General features: G+C 38.4%; 1 protein-coding gene across 2 annotated transcripts; it reads left to right on the top strand.

The window, feature by feature from the left end:
• The first annotated feature begins 56 nt into the window (after nt 1-56).
• On the top strand, nt 57-16,902 carry LOC139140738 (splicing factor 3A subunit 2-like). Of its 2 annotated transcripts, none has more exons than XM_070710124.1 (9): nt 57-139; nt 1,593-1,776; nt 5,074-5,192; nt 5,446-5,555; nt 11,684-11,733; nt 14,008-14,148; nt 15,034-15,102; nt 15,816-16,393; nt 16,621-16,902. In XM_070710124.1, exons 2-8 carry the CDS (start codon nt 1,651-1,653, stop codon nt 16,161-16,163), a joined length of 963 nt encoding a protein of 320 aa, XP_070566225.1. In that variant the 5' UTR covers nt 57-139; nt 1,593-1,650; the 3' UTR covers nt 16,164-16,393; nt 16,621-16,902. The 2 variants fall into 2 exon arrangements, with proteins under 2 accessions (XP_070566225.1, XP_070566226.1); XM_070710125.1 differs by having other exon boundaries at nt 67-135.
• The last annotated feature ends 2,990 nt before the right edge of the window (nt 16,903-19,892 follow it).

Here is a 19,892-nt window from a genome sequence, read left to right as displayed (position 1 = left end):
GGGTTCGAAACAGATTATTTCCATCGTATTAATTCTTCCTGAAAAAGGATATTTCACTTCCGGTAGAGGGCGCATTGTCTAGTACAGTGGAGCGTGGGACATACGTTGTGTTTCTTCACAGTAGTTATACATTCCGTAAGTAAGTTGACCTTTTTCTTACCACATTTAAAATTTTAACGGTACCACAGTGCAGAATATATGGGTCGTAAGATGGCTAGAACAAATCAGATGAATAACAAATGCTAAACTATTCAGTTTGTTTGCTACTTCCAAATCAAATGAAGTGTCATGAGTCACTGCATAATCGTGGCTGGTTCTTTCTCAATCCAATTCCGAGGTACTTTAGTAGGTGACAAGAGGCTACAGCATTACAAAGGCAATGTTATCGTTTACTTTCCACTGACCTGCGGCCCAGAAGTTAGTGAATTGTAGTGCAAGATGCGAACATAACGGCGCGTCTGATCACAAGAAAAATCTTGTCAGTAATGCCAAATGCATCATGCATTGAATTTTGAAAAGAAGATGGGGCAGTGCAGCACAACAGACTTATCATGTTCATAGCCCATCTGTTTTGTATTCAAAGTTGTTACATATAATTGCGGACAAACTGTTGATATGATACTTCTCAACTGTTATCTAGAAGTTGAAGTTCTGTCCAAGAGTAACTGAGAGAAAGTACATTAGTTATTGTAGATGCACAGTTTTTTTGAGTCGGGCGCCACCTTGTGGCAGCACAACTCTGTTGCAAACACGTACTCAGCTACATGTAGTTCCTTCATTTAGTGGGGGGGGGGGGGAATGTAGTTCCTTCATTTAGTGGGGGGGGATAACACCCTATTTTGTTTTGTGTACATCAAAATCGCAATACAGATTCTGCTGTAACAAACAAAAAATTCAAACCATAAAACTGTAACAAATTCGATATTTTAATAATTGAAAACACATGAAATCTCTAAAAGTCGTGACTCTGAGTAATGACCTGTCTGTTGCACAGTTATGAAACATGTTTTTTTACACTTTTGATACATTTGTACCACGAGAAGTCATTACAGATGGACTCTTTCTGAACTATCTTTGTGTGGTTTGTGTTCTGCCATGAGGACAATCACACCTAAAAGTCCTATTCATGGTCAAACCACTCTTTTTTTTTTGTACACTGAAAAAGTGTAAACGTACATGAAAATATGTGCAGATTTTGTACAAGAAAGGTTGGTATTCAAGTCCCCATACATAATAAAGAACACAGATTTCCTAATCAATTTCACATCAAGGAATTTCATTTTGAGGGAGAGGGATCGACACCAAACTAAGGAATTACATTTCTAGTGTATCAATCAGCTTTTGTGGTTGACAATCTTACACAATATTCTGTTTAGTGAACAGAATGACACTGAAAATGGAAACGAAAGTATAAAGACTTTCCCAGTAGCTACATACACATACTGTTACTTCCTAATACTAATACCTAATGCTAATATATTACCCATATTCCACTTGTTAAATAATTTAGCTTTGATAAATATACCCGGTCATTTGATGCAGCTGTTCATTTTGTCGTATGCATGTAACGTGTCCTTGTTGTCTCTTCACAGACTGTCCACAAATTATTCCATCTTCATCACGTAGGAGCATTCCGAGACCTATTCCATCATGGATTTTCAACACAGAGCTGGTGGGAAAACTGGCAGCGGTGGGGTAGCTTCAGCATCTGAGAGTAACAGGGATCGAAGGGAAAGGCTTCGACAGCTAGCTTTAGAGACCATAGACCTTGCAAAGGTAAAAACTTGAGATTGACAATATACCAATTAACATACCCCGATAAATAATTGATGCATTGACATTGTTTATTTGACAGTATCACTCTTCAAGTAATGCTTACAGTTGTATGTTTGGCTAGTTTTTCCTTCAGTGAGTCTGTTGACTACCAGTATATGTATAGCAGCATCACATTGTCAATGATAAGCAGAAGAAAAACAGTTACCGTATTCCTCCTATTCTAAGACCCCGCCCGTTTATAAGACCCCCAGGATTATTTTATCAATTAGTAATTAGCTGTTAGTTCATTTATAAGACCCCCCAGGGGGGTACACCCGAATTTTGACTGGAACAATAGAGCCATTGTCATGTAACGAGACCAGGATATCCACAACACCTACGCTGCTTATCAAAGTCACAAACAAGTGTCAAAGTGAAGTATCAAACCTCACACACACACACGCACACTATTGTTAGGGTTTGGAACATGTCAATCGGGAACAGTACTATCATTTCCTGGCGATAAAACTACACTTGGATTTCACTACCTACCGTAAATGAACAATATAAAAGAGTTGGATTTTTTAGCGTCTCGATCTAGTACAATGTCGTCTTTCGTTACTGTCATTTTGCTACCATCAAATAAGCAGATTTTTCAACATCTGATTATGTACGAATCGAACATTTCGATGCAATTTGGCTACCATGAAATGAACATTTAGGATAGTCGGGTTTTCGGACTTGTCGATCAAGTACGATTCGCGCATTTCATCACGATCAAATAAACACAATTTACACTCATACAACACAAAAAAAGTTTGGGTATCAGTAGTTCTCTTTTTGGAGACTGTTGTGGCCCTTAAAAGGGCCGTTTCATTTTTTTGGTCAGCGGCATGATTTGATCTGTTTTAGTGAATATGTACGGTGAAAACAGTACCTCGGACTGGTTGCTTTAGCAGTGGTACAGCCGCATTATTTGCCAAAACACCGACGTGACATTTCTCTGCCATGCCAACTCTTGGAGAATGGATGAATGCTTTCTTCTTTGCCTTCAAGTAGTATTTTTTGTTGACTGACACGTCACGATCGATGATATTCGAAAGTAACCGTGCCCGGTATGAGTGCTGCATCTCGCTTCAAACTTTCAACTTTGCAACCATCTTGAACAACGGCTACAGCATTTCGATCATGTATGTTGTCTGCATCTCGGCGAAGTTCATACGGCAAACCAAGTTCTAGCTGATTGCGACGGTAGTTAGGCATGCCGACAGCGAGAATGATTTTAATAATTACTTTTTTTCTTGCCCATGACGACCGTGCACTGTCTTATGACTTTCCGGCTCATAAAGTCTACGATAAATCGACGCATTTTTATAGGATCTTGTGACGATGTCGGGAAACCCTTTTGTTGCCGTTATCAATAGAAAATTTGGGACGTGTGAATGACACGAGCTTTGAACTTGCTTCGCTCAACTTTTACACTTTTGTTTTCATACTACTGAGGCAAAAGACTACGGCACATGAAAAAGTTGCTCTTTAAATGGTGTGCTTATAAAGATTTTTTCAACAGTTTTCTATCAGGTAAGGTATCTTTTGTGATCATTGTGAATAGCTGCACGTTTTCTCTTACGTTCAAATTTACCATTAAAGTATAAAAAGATTTTTTCAACAGATTTCTATCACGTAAGCTTTCTTTTGTGATCATTGTGAAGCGCTGCAAGTTTTCTCTTACGTTCAACTTTACCGTATAAGCAACCAGTGAAAATAGAAATAGGCCTATCATTGGCATCGTAAAATCTTTCAAAAAGACTTAATGACGACGATATCGACTTCGACTGGTTTGACTTAGATGAAGAGGGCAATTATTGTGTTGACAAACGAAACGCGATATCCAAAGTTTCTTCCGCGCATGAACTGAAAATTCTTTGAATTTCTTCCGTTTATGTTTCATCAATTTTGTAGTTTTTCTCATGTAATGAAGGTATTTATTGTTTGAACGGCATTTGTGTGTGTCTTTTCCTGAACTAGTCCCAGCAATGAGTAGAACGATAGTGTAACAGATTTTCAAGATTATGCACGCTTTCGAAGTTTTGCGAGGGAAAAATACCCAACTTCGTAAGCTTAAACGGCCCTATACACTTACAGTTAGATCAAAAACGTGCATGATCATACCATATTCCGAACTGTTGATCATAGATGATTGAATTCCACATCAGGAGACATTTCGGTCATCGATACAAGTAATAAAAAACTTCAGGGTGTATTGCCAAAAATTCAACACATCAAATATAAAGCAGATTGGCGCAGCAATCTTTCGTCTCGGCCAGCCGATGCCTCAACACTTTACCTGTTCGAGCCTGCCTGTTCGTAAGATCACATTTCGTTTCGAGATACGGTTAGACTTTTTGAAACTAGGAGCAAAATAATAAAACTCACGACGTGTAATTGATTGTTTATTTTAAGGAGTACAGTAAATGAAAATCGTACATAGAAAACATCGGGCGGACGGACACCATCCCACTGAACAGAATTTTACCTTGACCTCATGCACTGACACCTTTGACCTATTGCGTAAATTGACCAATCACAGCCAGCGGAACTTCAGGGACTTTCCCTTCACTCATTGTCTGACCTTTGTGGCCATGCTATGCATGCTATGGGGGGAGCTAGCTGCTGCTGAGGAACGTACTTGTCGTACAAAGTTTCGTGGTGATTATCTATTCACGAAATACAAAGATTTATTGCTATCGTATTGTTTAGTAAAAGAAGGTATGGCAAATACGTTATATTTCAAGACTTGTGGATCTCCATTAATTTATACTTGTACAGATTCGACTGCCAGTATCTACACAGCATGGCCATGAGTCGATATCACAAAGTATGAGTTGTCTGTAGCGTGAATCAAAAAATCATTGGCATAAAAATTTGCATAACATTGCATAAATTAGTATAAATTAACTTCGACGTTCGATTTCGCGGTGACATCCGTTTATTAGACCCCCCATATCTTTTTCGTCATCTTTGGTTCTGAAAAGGGGGTCTTAGAATCGGAGGAATACGGTAAATGCTTCCATTCACTGGCTTTACTTTTCATTGTATTTCAATTCGTATTTCATGTTTATTCATTTGATAACCCAGCTACTGTTATTATTATTATTGACTGCAGAACAATATAGCTGCTCATCTCTATAGTTTGGAATTTTGTGGACTGTCCAAAGATTATGTGAAAATTTATGTTGTAACAATGTTCATCTACTGTAGTTTCAAATGGAATGAGAAGACATACTCATTTCAGAGGAATTTGATTTTCTATAACAGGATCCATATTTTATGAAGAATCACTTGGGATCATATGAGTGTAAACTGTGTTTAACTCTCCACAACAATGAAGGCAGTTATCTAGCTCATACTCAAGGCAAGAAACATCAATCAAATCTGTAAGTTCTATTTTCATTATCAATCATCCATCAGGACAATTTGATGTGGTTTTTACATTTCATGTATCTGCGTCTTAGCTTCATGTATGTGTCAGAGTGTGTGTGTTAAATTTATATCATCAGTGTTCCAAGATTTTATCAAGCATGATAAAACCTTGATCTCCCTTCGATCTGTTTCCTTTTTAAGTTACAGTGTTCATCATCCATGTAAGGTCAGCTGATGTGAAATTTTCAATCATTTTAACTTTTGCAGAGGTCGGAGAGCTGCCAAAGAGGCAAAGGACGCTCCAGCTCAGCCAGCTCCTGAAAAGGCCAGAGTAGAAATCAAAAAATTTGTGAAAATTGGTCGACCAGGTTATAAAGGTAAGACTTACATTCAAGTTCATTTGCAAAACTCCAGCAGTGTTTCCGTTTTGTTTGAAAATTAAAGAAAAAAAGTTGTGTAGAAGAGATCGTAATCTATTTGCTAAACCAGATCATTCATTGGCCACACCTGTGAAATACTGTCAGTAGGCCTGATTGGAAAGTTGTACACAAGCCTATTTCTTTCTGTCAGTCAACTGTCCTAAGTGAAATTAAGTTGATTGAAATCAGTAGGTTCAGTTGAAGGTGCTAGGACAGGACATAGAGCTTCCCACCAATCCGGTGTTCAATATATTTGCACTGATTGTATTGTGATAATCATTTACAAATGTGCAGCTTTAAGGTAGCTTTCCGCCTTTGCGACGACCTATTTTCAAACGTGAATTTTGCCATCAAGATGTGTACTTTTACCCAAGTATTATATATCACCTGAAAGCTATTACTATGAATTTTTTTGTTTCATCAAGAAAATTAGTGTGCGATGATTTTTTTGGAAGATCTTAGTGAAAGTGTAAAGAAAATGGGTGGTCTCACGTAAAAAAGTTTAGGTCTGAGCGGAGAGGGCTATTGTGTAAGTGTTAACGGGCAATTGGTCTTCAGAATACTAGCTACAAAACCGTGTCTCAGATTTTTGAAAAAGGCCTTAGTTTTTTCACATCGTTGAGTCAAAGTTTATCCACCGATAGGTCTCACAATGCCGCCTAATTAAGCAGCAATAACTCGACTTTAAAAATCTTCATAAAGAAACTGAGACACGGTTTTGGAGACAACCTACTTGACAAACGTCTGTGAAAATCTGGTAAACTTCCGTTCACGCGTTCTTGAGTTAAACTCTTTTGAACGTGCTGCAATGTGACAAAATGCCGAACTGAGAAAAAGGCGATTTAGTAAATTGGTTCGTTTTTTTCCTTTTGAATGGCAATAAACAATGTACTCAACCGACAAAACACAAAAAAGATAGTGAAATCAAATGTTCAACTTCAACAGTATATTCACTCATTGAAATCAGTGTCAACGGTCGAAATGAGGCTAAAAAGGGTGAATTTTGGGAGCGTTGTACTCTTTTTAGAGCGCAATCTACACAGTAGCTGATGAGTAAATAAACTTGGGGAGTGCCAGGGAAGGGATTATGCATAATCTGTTGACTGATTAGTTGTAAGGTTTAAATAGAGTATAAACTGTTCAACCTAACTGTCGGAACTGCTACGGCATCTCGATGCCGTCTACACGAGCGCTTGGACTAATTACCTCCATGACAAGCGTACACTACAGTGTAAGTTTATGGTAGCATATTCGATTCGACCTCGGAAACGACTCACGGCTGCGGAATGAAAGCGAGCCCGATGAGTGATATAGGGAAAACAATATTTGCTGACAACAAAAATATCTGCGTTTGTATGTGGATGTACATTTGCGGTGTCTGTGATCATGGAGATAAAAAAGAACAGCTCCATGCTGTGATTCATTACGGTTAGAGTAACCGAGGATTCAGTGAGCAGCCATTTTTATCACAACTGGAAGTTGTGATATAGAGGTGGTTTCAACCGGTGTTTGATGTCGTCCATTTCCGTAAACGACAAAAAGTCAAAAACTGCTGAACAGACTGCGTTGATATTTGGTACCGATACATAGACTGGTTCCAAGGTTCCAATTCAGAAAAATGGAGCCAAACGGAGCGGAGGTTATATAGTTTTGGGAAATTTCTAACCCCCCTTTTTAACTAATTGATTTTAGGGGTCTTTCATATATGTAGTTTTGGAATGTACACCAATCCTGCATTGTGGACTCTTTTATGAGTTGTGGAACAGAAATGAGGTTTTGATGAATGTTAGAAATATGCAGGATGGCTGATTCAAAGTATAAGAGATTTCTATGCTCTTTTGGGTATCAAAAGCAATAAAAAAAAACATATTTCATAGTTTAGATTCTCACTTTTGAGATGACCTTAAGCATTTGTTATGTAAACATCCTTGAAATTGAGTCAATATACAGACTTTGACATTCCTGAGATTAAGTATCCACGACCTCACATGTTACAGTCTTTCACTACCATGGTATGGCCCAAACCCATTGTTATCAATGGTGAGTGTGGACCTGTCTACTGGAAATTGGGGTGAACAGGTTAGACAATGCCGTTACAAGTTGTAGGTTAAGTTATCAAGGTGGCACCAGCATAGAGTCCTAAGCATGTCCATGTGTTCTCACAGGAAATTACAGGGAAAAAAATTATTTGAGAAGTTTCTCTCCTTTGAATAGAAGTATATTACAATTTAAACCTGTCATGGATGGATTGCTCTCAAATGATCTGAAACACAGTTATTGCCCATTAGCAACAAATCTATAGCAAGATTTATGTAAAGTTCATGAACTTACACAAGGTATTAGACAAAAGATGACCATGACTTTGCTACTTTTCAACATTTATTTCATTCAGATTTCCTCAGCTTAGTGTATAATTTTGTAATCTTAATTACTGTCAACTTAGCTTTACTAACTTATTCTAACCTCATTATTCTTACACTACTGTTATACCTTATAACCACAAAATTTCAAGAGATGCATATATGATTGTCACTTAACAAACAATTTACAAATATGTCTTCTGCTTTTTTCTCCATATACATATACATGTCCCTTTTCTCATCAAAATGGGCTTAAAATCGCAATGTGAAAAATAGTCTTTCAGCTGTATGTTGCTCATTTACTTCGTTGTCTGTCTAATTAGTCCCCACGGACACCGTCCGGGGGGGACTTATAGGTTTGGTCATGTCCGTGTGTGCGTGCATCCGTCCATCTGTTCACGCAGATATCTCAGACATGCCCTGGTCAATTTCTTTCAAACTGTGCACAAGGATAGTACCCTACCCCATACAGATGCACGTAGATTTGTTTCACAATGCGATCAAATTTGGCCATGTTAGAGGACTTTTTAGTTTACACCACCATAGACTACCATGTATAAGTCAGCTGTCTATAAAATCCCATGTATAAGGAAGGCCAAGTAAAATAAAAATTTAGTTTCTCATCATATTCATATTGCAAAAAGGATTCAGTGACAGAGTTTTTAGTCCCCATGGATGAAGTCCAGGGCCTTATAGATTGGGTCATGTCCCTCCGTTCAGGCAGATATATCAAATATTTTGACAAAATCTCCCGTGACCTTGGTGACCTTAAATATACATATTTGTCCATAACTCAGTACCACAAGTGTAACACCCTTCATATATGGTATGATGGGACACCTTATGACGCCACATATTGTACCTCATTAATTATGTGCATATCTAATTTTGAGCGAGCCAATAGAGCTAGGTCTGATTTTTGGTATATAGGGATGACTTAGCAATTCAATTTTTTTTGGCAAAATGTCACATGACCTCAGTGACATTTCACCTGAAATATACATATTTGTCCATAACTCAGTAACCACAAGTGCTACACCCTTCATATATGGTATGATGGGACACTGCATGACGCCACATATTGTACCTCATTAATTATGAGTAGTTTCACAATGTGCCAGTTGTGATCAAGTGCCATTGGCGCTATTTTTTTTAAATCTTCACGCGCCTTGTAAACCGATTAACACTAATCAAACTACGAGCATTTCTGAGACAATAGTTCGTCCTCACTCTGTACAGCATTTCTGGGGTGAAGACCGTTTCTGGAGTCATTTATGCTAAAATGAACCAATCGCCTGTCGGCGGTATAAAAGTCAAAGGAGAGAAGTTGAGAAAACATGAACATAGAGAAAAGTACGTCATTTCATCAAGCGCAAGTTGCATGCGATAGACCGCTTGTCAAGCGTCATACGTCACAGATAGATAACTCTCTTCTGTTGTTCGTATCCAACATGAGTACCATCGATTCCAGGCGATATATGATATCAGACCCGTCTTCATTACATGTAAATCTCAGGATTAGGATGGTGTTTTGCACTGTATTCAAGTAGTTTAATAGCCCGTAAGCGTCTCATTCAATGGTTTACCGACCAATGATGACATGTTGATGAAAACTCAGGGCGATTACGTTATTACGTTGTGATGCTCAAATTCATATTGAAATTAGTCTTCGGTCCTGCAGCATTTTGGCTACTGCCATGATAACTGATAACAATGTTGTCGTGTCCATTCCCATAAAATCATTTGATTCACATTCGTCCGGTGTACGATGAACATTTGTTAGTCGACGTATGTTTCTACCTTGTCAAGGTCGGTAACGAAATGGGACAAGGAAAAACGGGACCGCGGGATTGAAACGACTTCGACATTATCAGTTCACTGCCATTGTGCCAAATCGTCTGCAAACCAATTTGTGGCGTGTGATTTTTGCATCACTACGTATTTTGCCTTTGGAAAATTTGCTGTCGCTGTCTTGAAGCCCATGCAATTTGTTTCCACCTTGTATTTTCTAATCACAAGTAGTTCCAGTGCCGCGGTTTCTGATATTTCATTTTTATTCATAAATTGTTCAACTCACTTAGTATTCTCATCAAACGGACAACAACGTCAGGTTTCTAGACCTTTCGGCGCAATTGTCGTTTCGGCCGCACAATTTCCGACCCCAAGACGTTTAGGCAACGCGACCAAAGACGTTTCGGCACTACCTGGTTGGGGGAACTCGTGCCAAATGTTACAAATCAAAACACTGAGAAGTATAGTGTCAGCATTCACATGCTTTAAAGTTTGTGAGAACATGGTGAAAAACCGTGAGAAAAGAGTTTCATATCATTAGCCGCCGACACTGTCAAAGTTTGAAAAGCGGCGCCTAAACGGCACTGTAAAAGTCATACTGGTCAGAACGCAAAGGTCTTATGAATATGACTGGTCTGTCAGTTACTAATAAGTTTGACGGGAAAAAAATAAATCGTAACGGGAGTGTCGAAATGTCTTAGGGCCAAAAGAAGCCGAAACTTCGGCCGAAAGAGGCCGAATGTTGCTTGAATGTTGAAGATGTGAAGGGTGTCTGTTGCGGTATTCAAGTGTTCCCGCTGTCACTAAGGCCGCCAGTGGAACGTACCATTTATGTATACGGGACGGCCTCTTCAAAGATGTTTAACATTACGAAACTTATCCACCACTCCTGGTGCTTTTACAAAAGCACAAAAATGTCCCAGATAAAACATTTAGTGTGTGGGCCATTTGTGTAATCTGAAATTGTACCGTCAACAATGTCATAAGTCTGACCTTGTCCGATTGTGTCGATAAATTGTGATCTTTTGGGAGCGGAAACCCTATGAGAAAAACGGTAAGACCCACCTTTCGACGCCAGGTACACACTATGGTCTTGACCCACGCAGTGAACGGTAGGTGTTAATGGGATTTTCACAGCGGATGTTGTCTAAGTGCATGTGAATACTGTGACGCTGCTTGCTTAGCGAAATCCCCTTGTCAATCAAGACTTAACGGTAGTCTCAAACGCCAAAATGTACACCTGTGCCTCTCGTACATTTTTATTCCAAAATTTCACCCGAAACAGGAACTTCATGACCAAGATATTCTACACACAAGGAAGATCAACATTATAGGAATACTTTCCAGGGATAAAAAAAAATCGTGTTTTTGACTCAAAATACCAAAACAAAGGCGGAAAGCTACCTTAAGCCATATGTAAAAGGGACCCTAGCTTAATCCTTTTGAGCCTGATTTTGTCGTAACTTAAAAGAACTGCCCCTATACATGTATATGGGTTTAGGCATAAAAGGGTTAACTGCACCTACAATTGACATCTTTTGCACTCGGAGGAATAAAGTTCATATCCAATATATTATCTTTTGAAAATCCTTTGGGCATCATGGCTTTACAAGCAAAATGCTTTCTGACTTAGCAGGCTTACTCAGTAAAAATCATGTTTGCAGTATACAGTATGTTTTCAGGGGCTTCCAAGTACTCAAATCTTTGTTAAAAACTTCATGCCTCACTGGACTTAACCAACTTGATCTTATGATAACATAAATGCACTGGTTCACAACATAAACTGTATCCACACTAGATGTTCATTTAAGGAACATTTTATATATGCCATTATGTAAACATTAAGCAAATCAATTTGTTTTGTTAGTATCCCATGTTAATACTGCATAATTAAATTTTCAAAAAGTTAATATGATGTTGTAATTTTTTTTGCAGTCACTAAACAAAGGAATCCTGAAACTGGACAACAAAGTTTGCTCTTTCAGGTAGGGCATTAGTGTGTTGTTTACATGTATGATGTATGTAGAGAAGAAGTCTTTTCAAAACTAATACAGAGTTGTGTTTCATGTTTTTCCAAAAGTGGCTGTGCTGTTGAGTTAATGATAGAAAAAAAACACTCAACGTGCGCAATACAAGTAAATGAACCACAGCCATTCGGCCATCTTTCTCACGAAGTATGATGGGTGAGTACCCGAAAGATAACGTAAACGTGTATTGTATTAACTTATAGGCTAGAGGATAACATTAATAATGAGTCCCAATACCTATAAGTTGTCTGAACATGCCAAACTACACTGTCAAGCAATATTGTCTGAGACATGTTTGTTACATTTAGATGACTGCAAGGTGAGAATTTCTGAGGTTCCAACATCAAATACATTTGCTTTTTAGCTACTATAGACTATAGTCTATAGAAGCTATTGGGATGGGTATCCGTCCGGCGTCCGTCGTCAGTCTGTATGTATGTATGTATGTATGTATGTATGTATGTATGTATGTCCGTTTGTGAGGCGTCCGTCCACTCAAATATCTTGAGAACCGCAGCAGTACTTACTGATTTGATATTTGTTGTGTAGATGAAAAATACGATTTTGAGAAACTTTTTTTTTTCATTTTTTGATATTGTTGAAAATAGGCAAATTAATGCCAAAAAAGGTGTTTTTGGTAAAAAATCTTCTTCTTCATAACCGCTGGTCAGACAGCTTTGTTATTTGGTATACAGGTCCCTAGGGGTAACCCAACTTAGACTTGTTCAAATTGTGATGAAATATGCAAATCTGTATTTTTAAGGAATTTTTTTGTCATTTTTGGTCAAAATTTGACTTACATTATATGTAATTCTTGTACTGTATAAACCCTATCAATTCACCCAGAAAAAAATAATTAATATGATTTTAAATAATTGAATTAATTAGGAAATCATCAAAGCCAAAATAATTTTAGTGTAGAATTATCAGAAAGTTCAACTTTTTTTGACAGTTCATAGTGAAATGCTTACCATCTTGGAGGATTAAAACATGTAAAGGCAACTTTCCTGAATCCCAACTTTGACATATTCTGAACCGTCATTTATTGTGCCCTGTATGTTATCTAAAAGAAATTGCTCAAAATAGTCAATAGAGATAGAGATAGAGATAGAGAAAGTTCTAATTTCCATTTATGGTTGACTTGGTAAGGATAAAATAAAATTACTTTTTGAGGAATAAAATAGAGTGGTCAATTAAAAGAGTGGTCAAAGTGATAGGGTTTTTATGGTAAAGCTGGGCTGTATAAAGATTCCTCATGTGCTATTTATAGCAATTATGCAATCTGTGTAAACAGTACAATGAAAGTGTAACATGATTCCTTATAATGCTTTTGATGACCTTGAACTTCTTAAGTTTCAAACCTTTGTCTCTTCAGTGTGCTTTCTCTGAGTATGTTCAGTCTCAACTTATTAAACAGAACTCACAATGTTAATCAAAGATATCCACCTTCTTCATCAATACATGTGTCACAAAAGGTTATTCTCTACATAACTCAACAGAGCTCTGTCAACTGTTGAGTTGCTTGTTCTTTCAAAACCGCTGGTCAGACAGCTTTAATATTTAGTTTACTTGTCCGTAGGATGACCTTAGTGAGATAATTTCATACAGTAAGGAAATACTTAATTTTGTATCCATGTCTATAGTAGCTTCAGGGACTTTGGCCCTATGTTTATAAATTAAGGCAGTGATTCAGATTGCCAACAGTTATTGGCCAATGCCGTTTCTCTTGAAACGTCTCAAATATTTGTAACTTGATTGGACAAATGGCTGGTAAAAATGGCCTTAATATAATGGTAATAAGTCATACACATACTATGAGTCTTCAGTGCAATCTTCCACTGTATTTTACTTCCGAATTTCTGATGACAGATGAAACACAAGTTTTGAAGTTAAAAGGCCTATGGCAAGCCTAGCCCCTTCATGCAATTTTGAAAACGGTCATACGGTAATTCCCAAACACATAATTTTAGAATGATATTGCTCTTCATGGCAAGGAAGCAGTTGTCAAAAATGAATGATCACCTCAGACAGAAACTCATTTAAGCCTTTCACCCCCAGTTCCCTGTATACAGGTCCAACTTTACCATAGAAAACAATGGATTTGGGATAAACCATGGTGGTGAAAGGGTCAAGCTGTCCTCATCCCGTGATTCTCCATCAAAGCATTCTTCTGTGCTATATCCCTCTTGTCAAATACCTCACTGACCATTTCTATCTTTATTACCATGACAGGTGGATTACCCAGAAATTGTGGAAGGACTCCTTCCCAGGCACAGGTTCATGTCTGCGTACGAACAAAAAATAGAACCACCGGACAGAAAATGGCAGTACCTGTTATTTGCTGCAGAACCCTATGAAATCATTGCTTTCAAGGTAAGCAGTGAATCAGATGTAGATGGAAGAAAATGTACCGTTTGATGGATGGAGTGTCAAATGGTTCATAAAGGTCAATGGTTTTACATGGGTGTGATTCAGGAGATTTCTGTGTTTGACTTGGAGAGTGTTCACTTAGTTTTGTGTGATTCACTTTTGAATTTGGCATGGTGTATATGTCAAGTCATATAATTTTCAACATTCCCATCTGCAAACTCAGTGTTACATGTAGTAGTGTGATATTTGCAAATTATAGACAAATTGCAAATTCCACGCACTGACTGGTACTTAGCTTCATGGTGATAAATCATTTGTAAAATATTGGGGTGTCTAGTGCATTTGAATGCAATTGCTTTTCAGGTCTACAAATTTAGATATTGTAGGTGCAAGTCAGGGAAGGAATGTGTTCTCATTTGGTTACTGCTTGTAATTTTTCTAATGTTGAAAAGATAGATAGATAGATAGATAACAATATTTATAGAGCGCCTAGTATCCATCAGGGATGCTCACTGGCGCTTAACAGAATTAATCACAATAAGCTCTCTTAAATAGGTAGGTTTTGAGTCTAGACTTAAAGCTTTCCACAGTTGGAGCACAGGAAACTTCGTCTGGAAGTTGGTTCCATAGAAGAGGAGCAGTGTACATGAATGACCGATCTCCATATGATTTAAGCTTCGTTCTCGGGACTTTCAGCTTCAGTTTACAACTAGAGCGAAGAGATCTACATGGTTTATGTTGCCATGGTAATAAAGATACAGATGGTCAAAGTCTTCGTAGAATGTCAAACAGATGGCAAAAGGGTTAACTGTGTCAGCTGGCTTGATAAAGTCTAAAATCTGATTGTTCTATTGTAAAATTCTTTGGCCTGTCATTCACTTTCGTCAGGTTCCAAGCCGAGAAGTTGACAAGGGAGAAGGCAAGTTCTGGACTCAGTGGAACAAAGAAACCAAACAGGTATGTGATATAAACACACATTTGCGTGCACAATGTTGTTCTGTTCACCTGTCCATCCCAACTTCCCAGTAAACAGTTCTGTCCTCACCATTGAAATGGTTTTTCGCTAAACCATGGTGGTGAAAGAGTTAAAATACTATGAGTGTTCTCATTGCAAGTGGAACAATGTTTCCCAATATGAAATGTCACTTCTATCAACATGATGCATCAAAGACAGCATTAAGGAGGGAGTTGCTCATTACACAGTGTCTTTTTGTGTCCAATATTACATTTTAGCTTTTCAGTAATATTTTAACCCAAGATTGAAATGTTGGTAGGGTTTACATGACAGGCAGTCATAATTTGGGTGAGAGAGAAATGTAAATTTATGCAAATTTCCTGGTTTCATTTTCACCTGTTTTCAAATATATACTTCATCTTTTGGAGTAAACTATTGCCACCATACTAAACTTTAGATTCTCTGCCTTTTCAAAATATACGTCATCTTCGATGAGAAAGTTTCTTTGAAAAAAGTGCATAGTGACACCTTAAGTTTCCAGTTCTTCCTCTCTGTGCATCAGTCAGGGAGTTACAAATATGAATGTAAAAACTATATACATTGTCTTGAGATCAAAGTTGTCTCAGAGTATAATCTGTTGAACTGTTGTGAATAATTTAGAGTTTAACAAATTGTAGAACTTCTGATGAAAATCTTTTTGTTTTGTTTTTTTCAGTTCTTTCTTCAGTTTGCCTTCAAGATGGATCACAGACAGCAACAGCCACAACCGCATCAGCAACCTCAACACCAACCGCCTGCACCACCACCACCACCACCAGCAGTGCACCAACAACAACAACAGCAACAGCCGCCTCCACAGCAACCTCCTCAGCAGCCACAAAACCCAGGTGCACCACCAGCACCTGGCACTCTGCCACCAAGAGGACCGCCACCGATGTCTGGGCCACCTCCACCACCAACATCCGGAGGACCTTCTGGAATGCCACCGCCACCACCAAGACTCGGTGTCCCTCCCCCTGGTACTCTCCCTCCCCCTCCACCTCCTCCATTTGTACAGCGGTAGATATTTTTAGCTTCAAATTGCCGTAAATAAGTATGGCAAAAGAAGCTATGGGGTACAATTTTTTTTTCTCTGTTAGGATCCACTATTATTTTTTCAGACTTTGAGCAAATTTCCACTGCCAGGAGCTGCTTTAAGTTGATCACATGATTATTTCAGAATTGACTCGGTATGCCCATTATGTTTTTAACCCTTTTCCTGCCAAGTCCATATTTCACCACCAGGTCAAGATGGTTAAAATTAATGAAACACAACGTAGTCCATATGATGTATTTTAACATAATACTGTACATTTGGAGGCTGTGAAAACATAATACTGTAAAGTTGATTTTTTTAGACAAAAGATGCTATAACATACCAAGCCAAGCGGGTGAAAATATGTCATGTTTTGGCTCAATACCCCTTTTTACTGACTTGGTGATGGGGAAGTGATACAGTTATTACTGTCTGGCAGGAAAAGGGTTAAAGTAATCAATAATGTTAATAAGGGAACCAACTTATATTTTTAAACAATTCTCAGAGATCTCATCATCAACTGTTTGCAAAGCTGACATTGTATGTTATTCTGAGGTTTTCATTTGTCGTATTCGTTCATGTGTCTCTATATGTTGCCGATGATGTGTAATCACAAATAAATGTTACATAAGGTTTGTAGTACTCAAGTTATTTCAAGTAATGTCATTTTCATGATAGTGTTAATGCAGGAATAAATGAGATGCCATTTATCATTGGTTTTTCTTTAGCATTGGATGTACTGTGTGGCTTTTTCGCTTCCACTTGGGTATGTGGTAGTTAAGAAACTATGCTGAATTCACGCAGATGTAGCACAGACCCTAGGAAATAGGGTGCGTAGTTTTAGCATTGCACAGTAATGCATGGTCACAGTATTGCCTTGGCAGTCTCTCTAATAGCAGTGTTGCATCCAGGACACGCCCTTGTGACGATGTCCCCAAAACAGAACCCGTTGTTCCACATTCTCGCACACTGCAGGTCACCTAGGGTGCACGCATGAGTCCTCGGTGTTCAGTTGGTGAAGTCTACAAAGTATCTGTAACTGACAATTCCTTTGTTTTGCATGATTATTTTGAGGCTTGTATTTGTGTACTTTTGAAGCTGTGATTAAAAGTACCTAAACCACTGCACTTGGTTGTAGCATGGATGTACAAAAATAGATCCATGGTTGTAGTCCGACTGAGCTCTTATTGGAGGCAGATAGTGTTACGATTGCTGTTACAAAAGCCGGTAGCTTGAATTTCGCTTTGTGAAACTAATTTATGATAAAATAATACAAAATTTGATTGACAACTGACGCATGTTGCCCCCAAAATGTGCAAAATGTCCCAAAAAATAAACAGTAATGGGACACAGTGTCCCCAGATTTAAAATTCCTTGCTGCAACACTGCCAATAGCAAATAATAGAAAGAGGACCAACTGTCAGCATAATAGTACTGTAGTGCATAGGCCTTCAAGTAACTATCATTTCCTTCACTGCTGCTTCTTGATTTAAAAACATCTACTCAATTTTGGCGGGTTGATAGGTCAAGCATCGAATCAAATTTATAACCTCGGCCCTACAAAGTAGAGCCTTGGCAATCAGGATATGGTGCGTCATTGCAAATTGAAGCCATTTTCGAATCTGTCTCTAACCTACATACCTGATGTGCATATCAGATAAATGGTTCCAATTTTAATAGCGCATCTCACTAGTTTGACCATAGACCCTAGAGTCTAATGTTTGATGTAGCAGAGGGGTAGAGTGATCATTAGCATGCATCAGGTATGTATGCTGATATAATTGACAGATCAGCAGACACCCAGTGGTGCAGATGCCATGCTTTATACAACACTGTGAAGACCAGAGTCTTATCGTCATCTTGGTCAAAGCGTTTCATATCTCATGCTACAAACTAGCTGAAATGTCATTATTTTACACAATCAACGACTTGAAACAAGTCTAATCCTGTCCCTGCAGCAATTGATCCGCCCGCCCGCCAAGAAATTGTATACAGTGTTTAGCATGTGAGTAATCTCATGGATACATATATGTAATTCTGGATACAGCAAGAGTAACATATTACCATTTTATTAATCTCCCGTTTCTTGTAGAGCACTTTTGTCATAAAATTGAAATACTGACAAAATGACATGCAATTTGCACCTTTTCATATGAAAGATATGGAATTCTTCCAACCACCCCAACCCCCCGGCCATAAATGATGGCTCCCTTAAGACGATGAGTTCAGCAAGGGAGTCTTCAGTAATTACATCGGGATTGGGCTGGCCGACAGAGGGAAGTCAGGTCTAACCTGTTCTGTTAACTCTTACCCTCCCCCACCATTTTCTAAAATGTGACCCGCCCCTCTGTCCCATGTTCTAAAACTTGACTCTCCCCTGCCACTGTGTGGGGAGACATTTTGTACCATGATGTAGATATGTACAGTGTTTTACCAGTGGGATTAAGTATCAAAACATATAACAAATTGAAGGTCTAAACTGTACACAGCAGCAGACCGACGCGCTAATGCTAGGCTGTTGTGTAGATCGTGGGATGAACGCCTTGGCCAGCTAGTGACTCGGCTGTCGAGAAAAGCCAGTCGACCGGGGCCAGTCTAGAAGAAATACTGTGATGAAGCTTAACTTTTTTCCTCAGTATAAGATCAAACTTCCTGTTCATATGCATGATTTTGCTGGTATCTTCCTACTCAGAAAAAAATCGCATGGATGATTCCAGGTACAAAGTTTATAAAATCAGCTTCTGTGAAAAGCGACCCTCCCCAAGACAGGTTTGTGAAAAGCTGATCTCATCCGAGGACATTTTTCTAAAAAGTGACCCCCTTTCCCCGCTCCTGTAATTATTAATGGCTCCCTAAGCAAAGATAAGCCATTGAAAACCAGGGTGCTATTTGACGAAAGCAATGTTTAGCGGGCAAGTACTGGAGTCCAGTTTATTCACTTCAGTTAACTCAAAAATTTACATTTGTTGACAACTAGCTTTCGGGGATCGCTATTACCACAGTCACTTGTGATCGGTCTATTCCGCTCGGCGTCTATGCCTCATAGACGTGTATTTTTCTCAGGCATATGTACACACGTCTATGGGCATAGACGCCGAGCGGAATAGACCGATCACAAGTGACTGTGCTATTACATTTTAAAAAGGAATCGTGACAGAAGAGTAACTCTTCTGTCTATGGTTAAACTTTGTATCGTAACTTTGACGCCAGTCTAGAAAACAAGGTAGAATGCACGTCGGGGATAGATATTCGGACTGCCGAAATTTTACAATTCTTTTCTGGGCATTCAACAAAGCTGTTTTCAAAAATGGTATTCGGAAGAGATTTCTAAATAAGAGAGAATTTTTCTCACAGTTTAGGTGTTGGTGGCGAGGAAAGATCACATGGTGTAGGGAGAGCAATAGGGAGCTTTGTGATATCATGTTCCTCAGATTATATGACAGAAAACGTGCAATGGCCTACATGTATGCATCCATGCGCTCATACATACATACGTACATACATACATACATACATACATACATACATATACATACATATAAAATAATAATTACAAACGAAAAAACTTACAAAGAACGTACAAAATAGACAAAATAAATAATACAAAACAGACAACAGACTGAACAAAGACAAACAATAAAAGTAAACAAACAACAGATCGATCAATTATGTGACTTCCAGTACACATTGGTATATTCACCATGCTATGAAATGGCC

Source organism: Ptychodera flava, chromosome 9 (genome assembly GCF_041260155.1).
Source record: "Ptychodera flava strain L36383 chromosome 9, AS_Pfla_20210202, whole genome shotgun sequence".
Taxonomy (NCBI): domain Eukaryota; kingdom Metazoa; phylum Hemichordata; class Enteropneusta; family Ptychoderidae; genus Ptychodera; species Ptychodera flava.
Note: the sequence above shows the minus strand (reverse complement) of the source record. Positions and strands in the feature narration are given on the sequence as shown.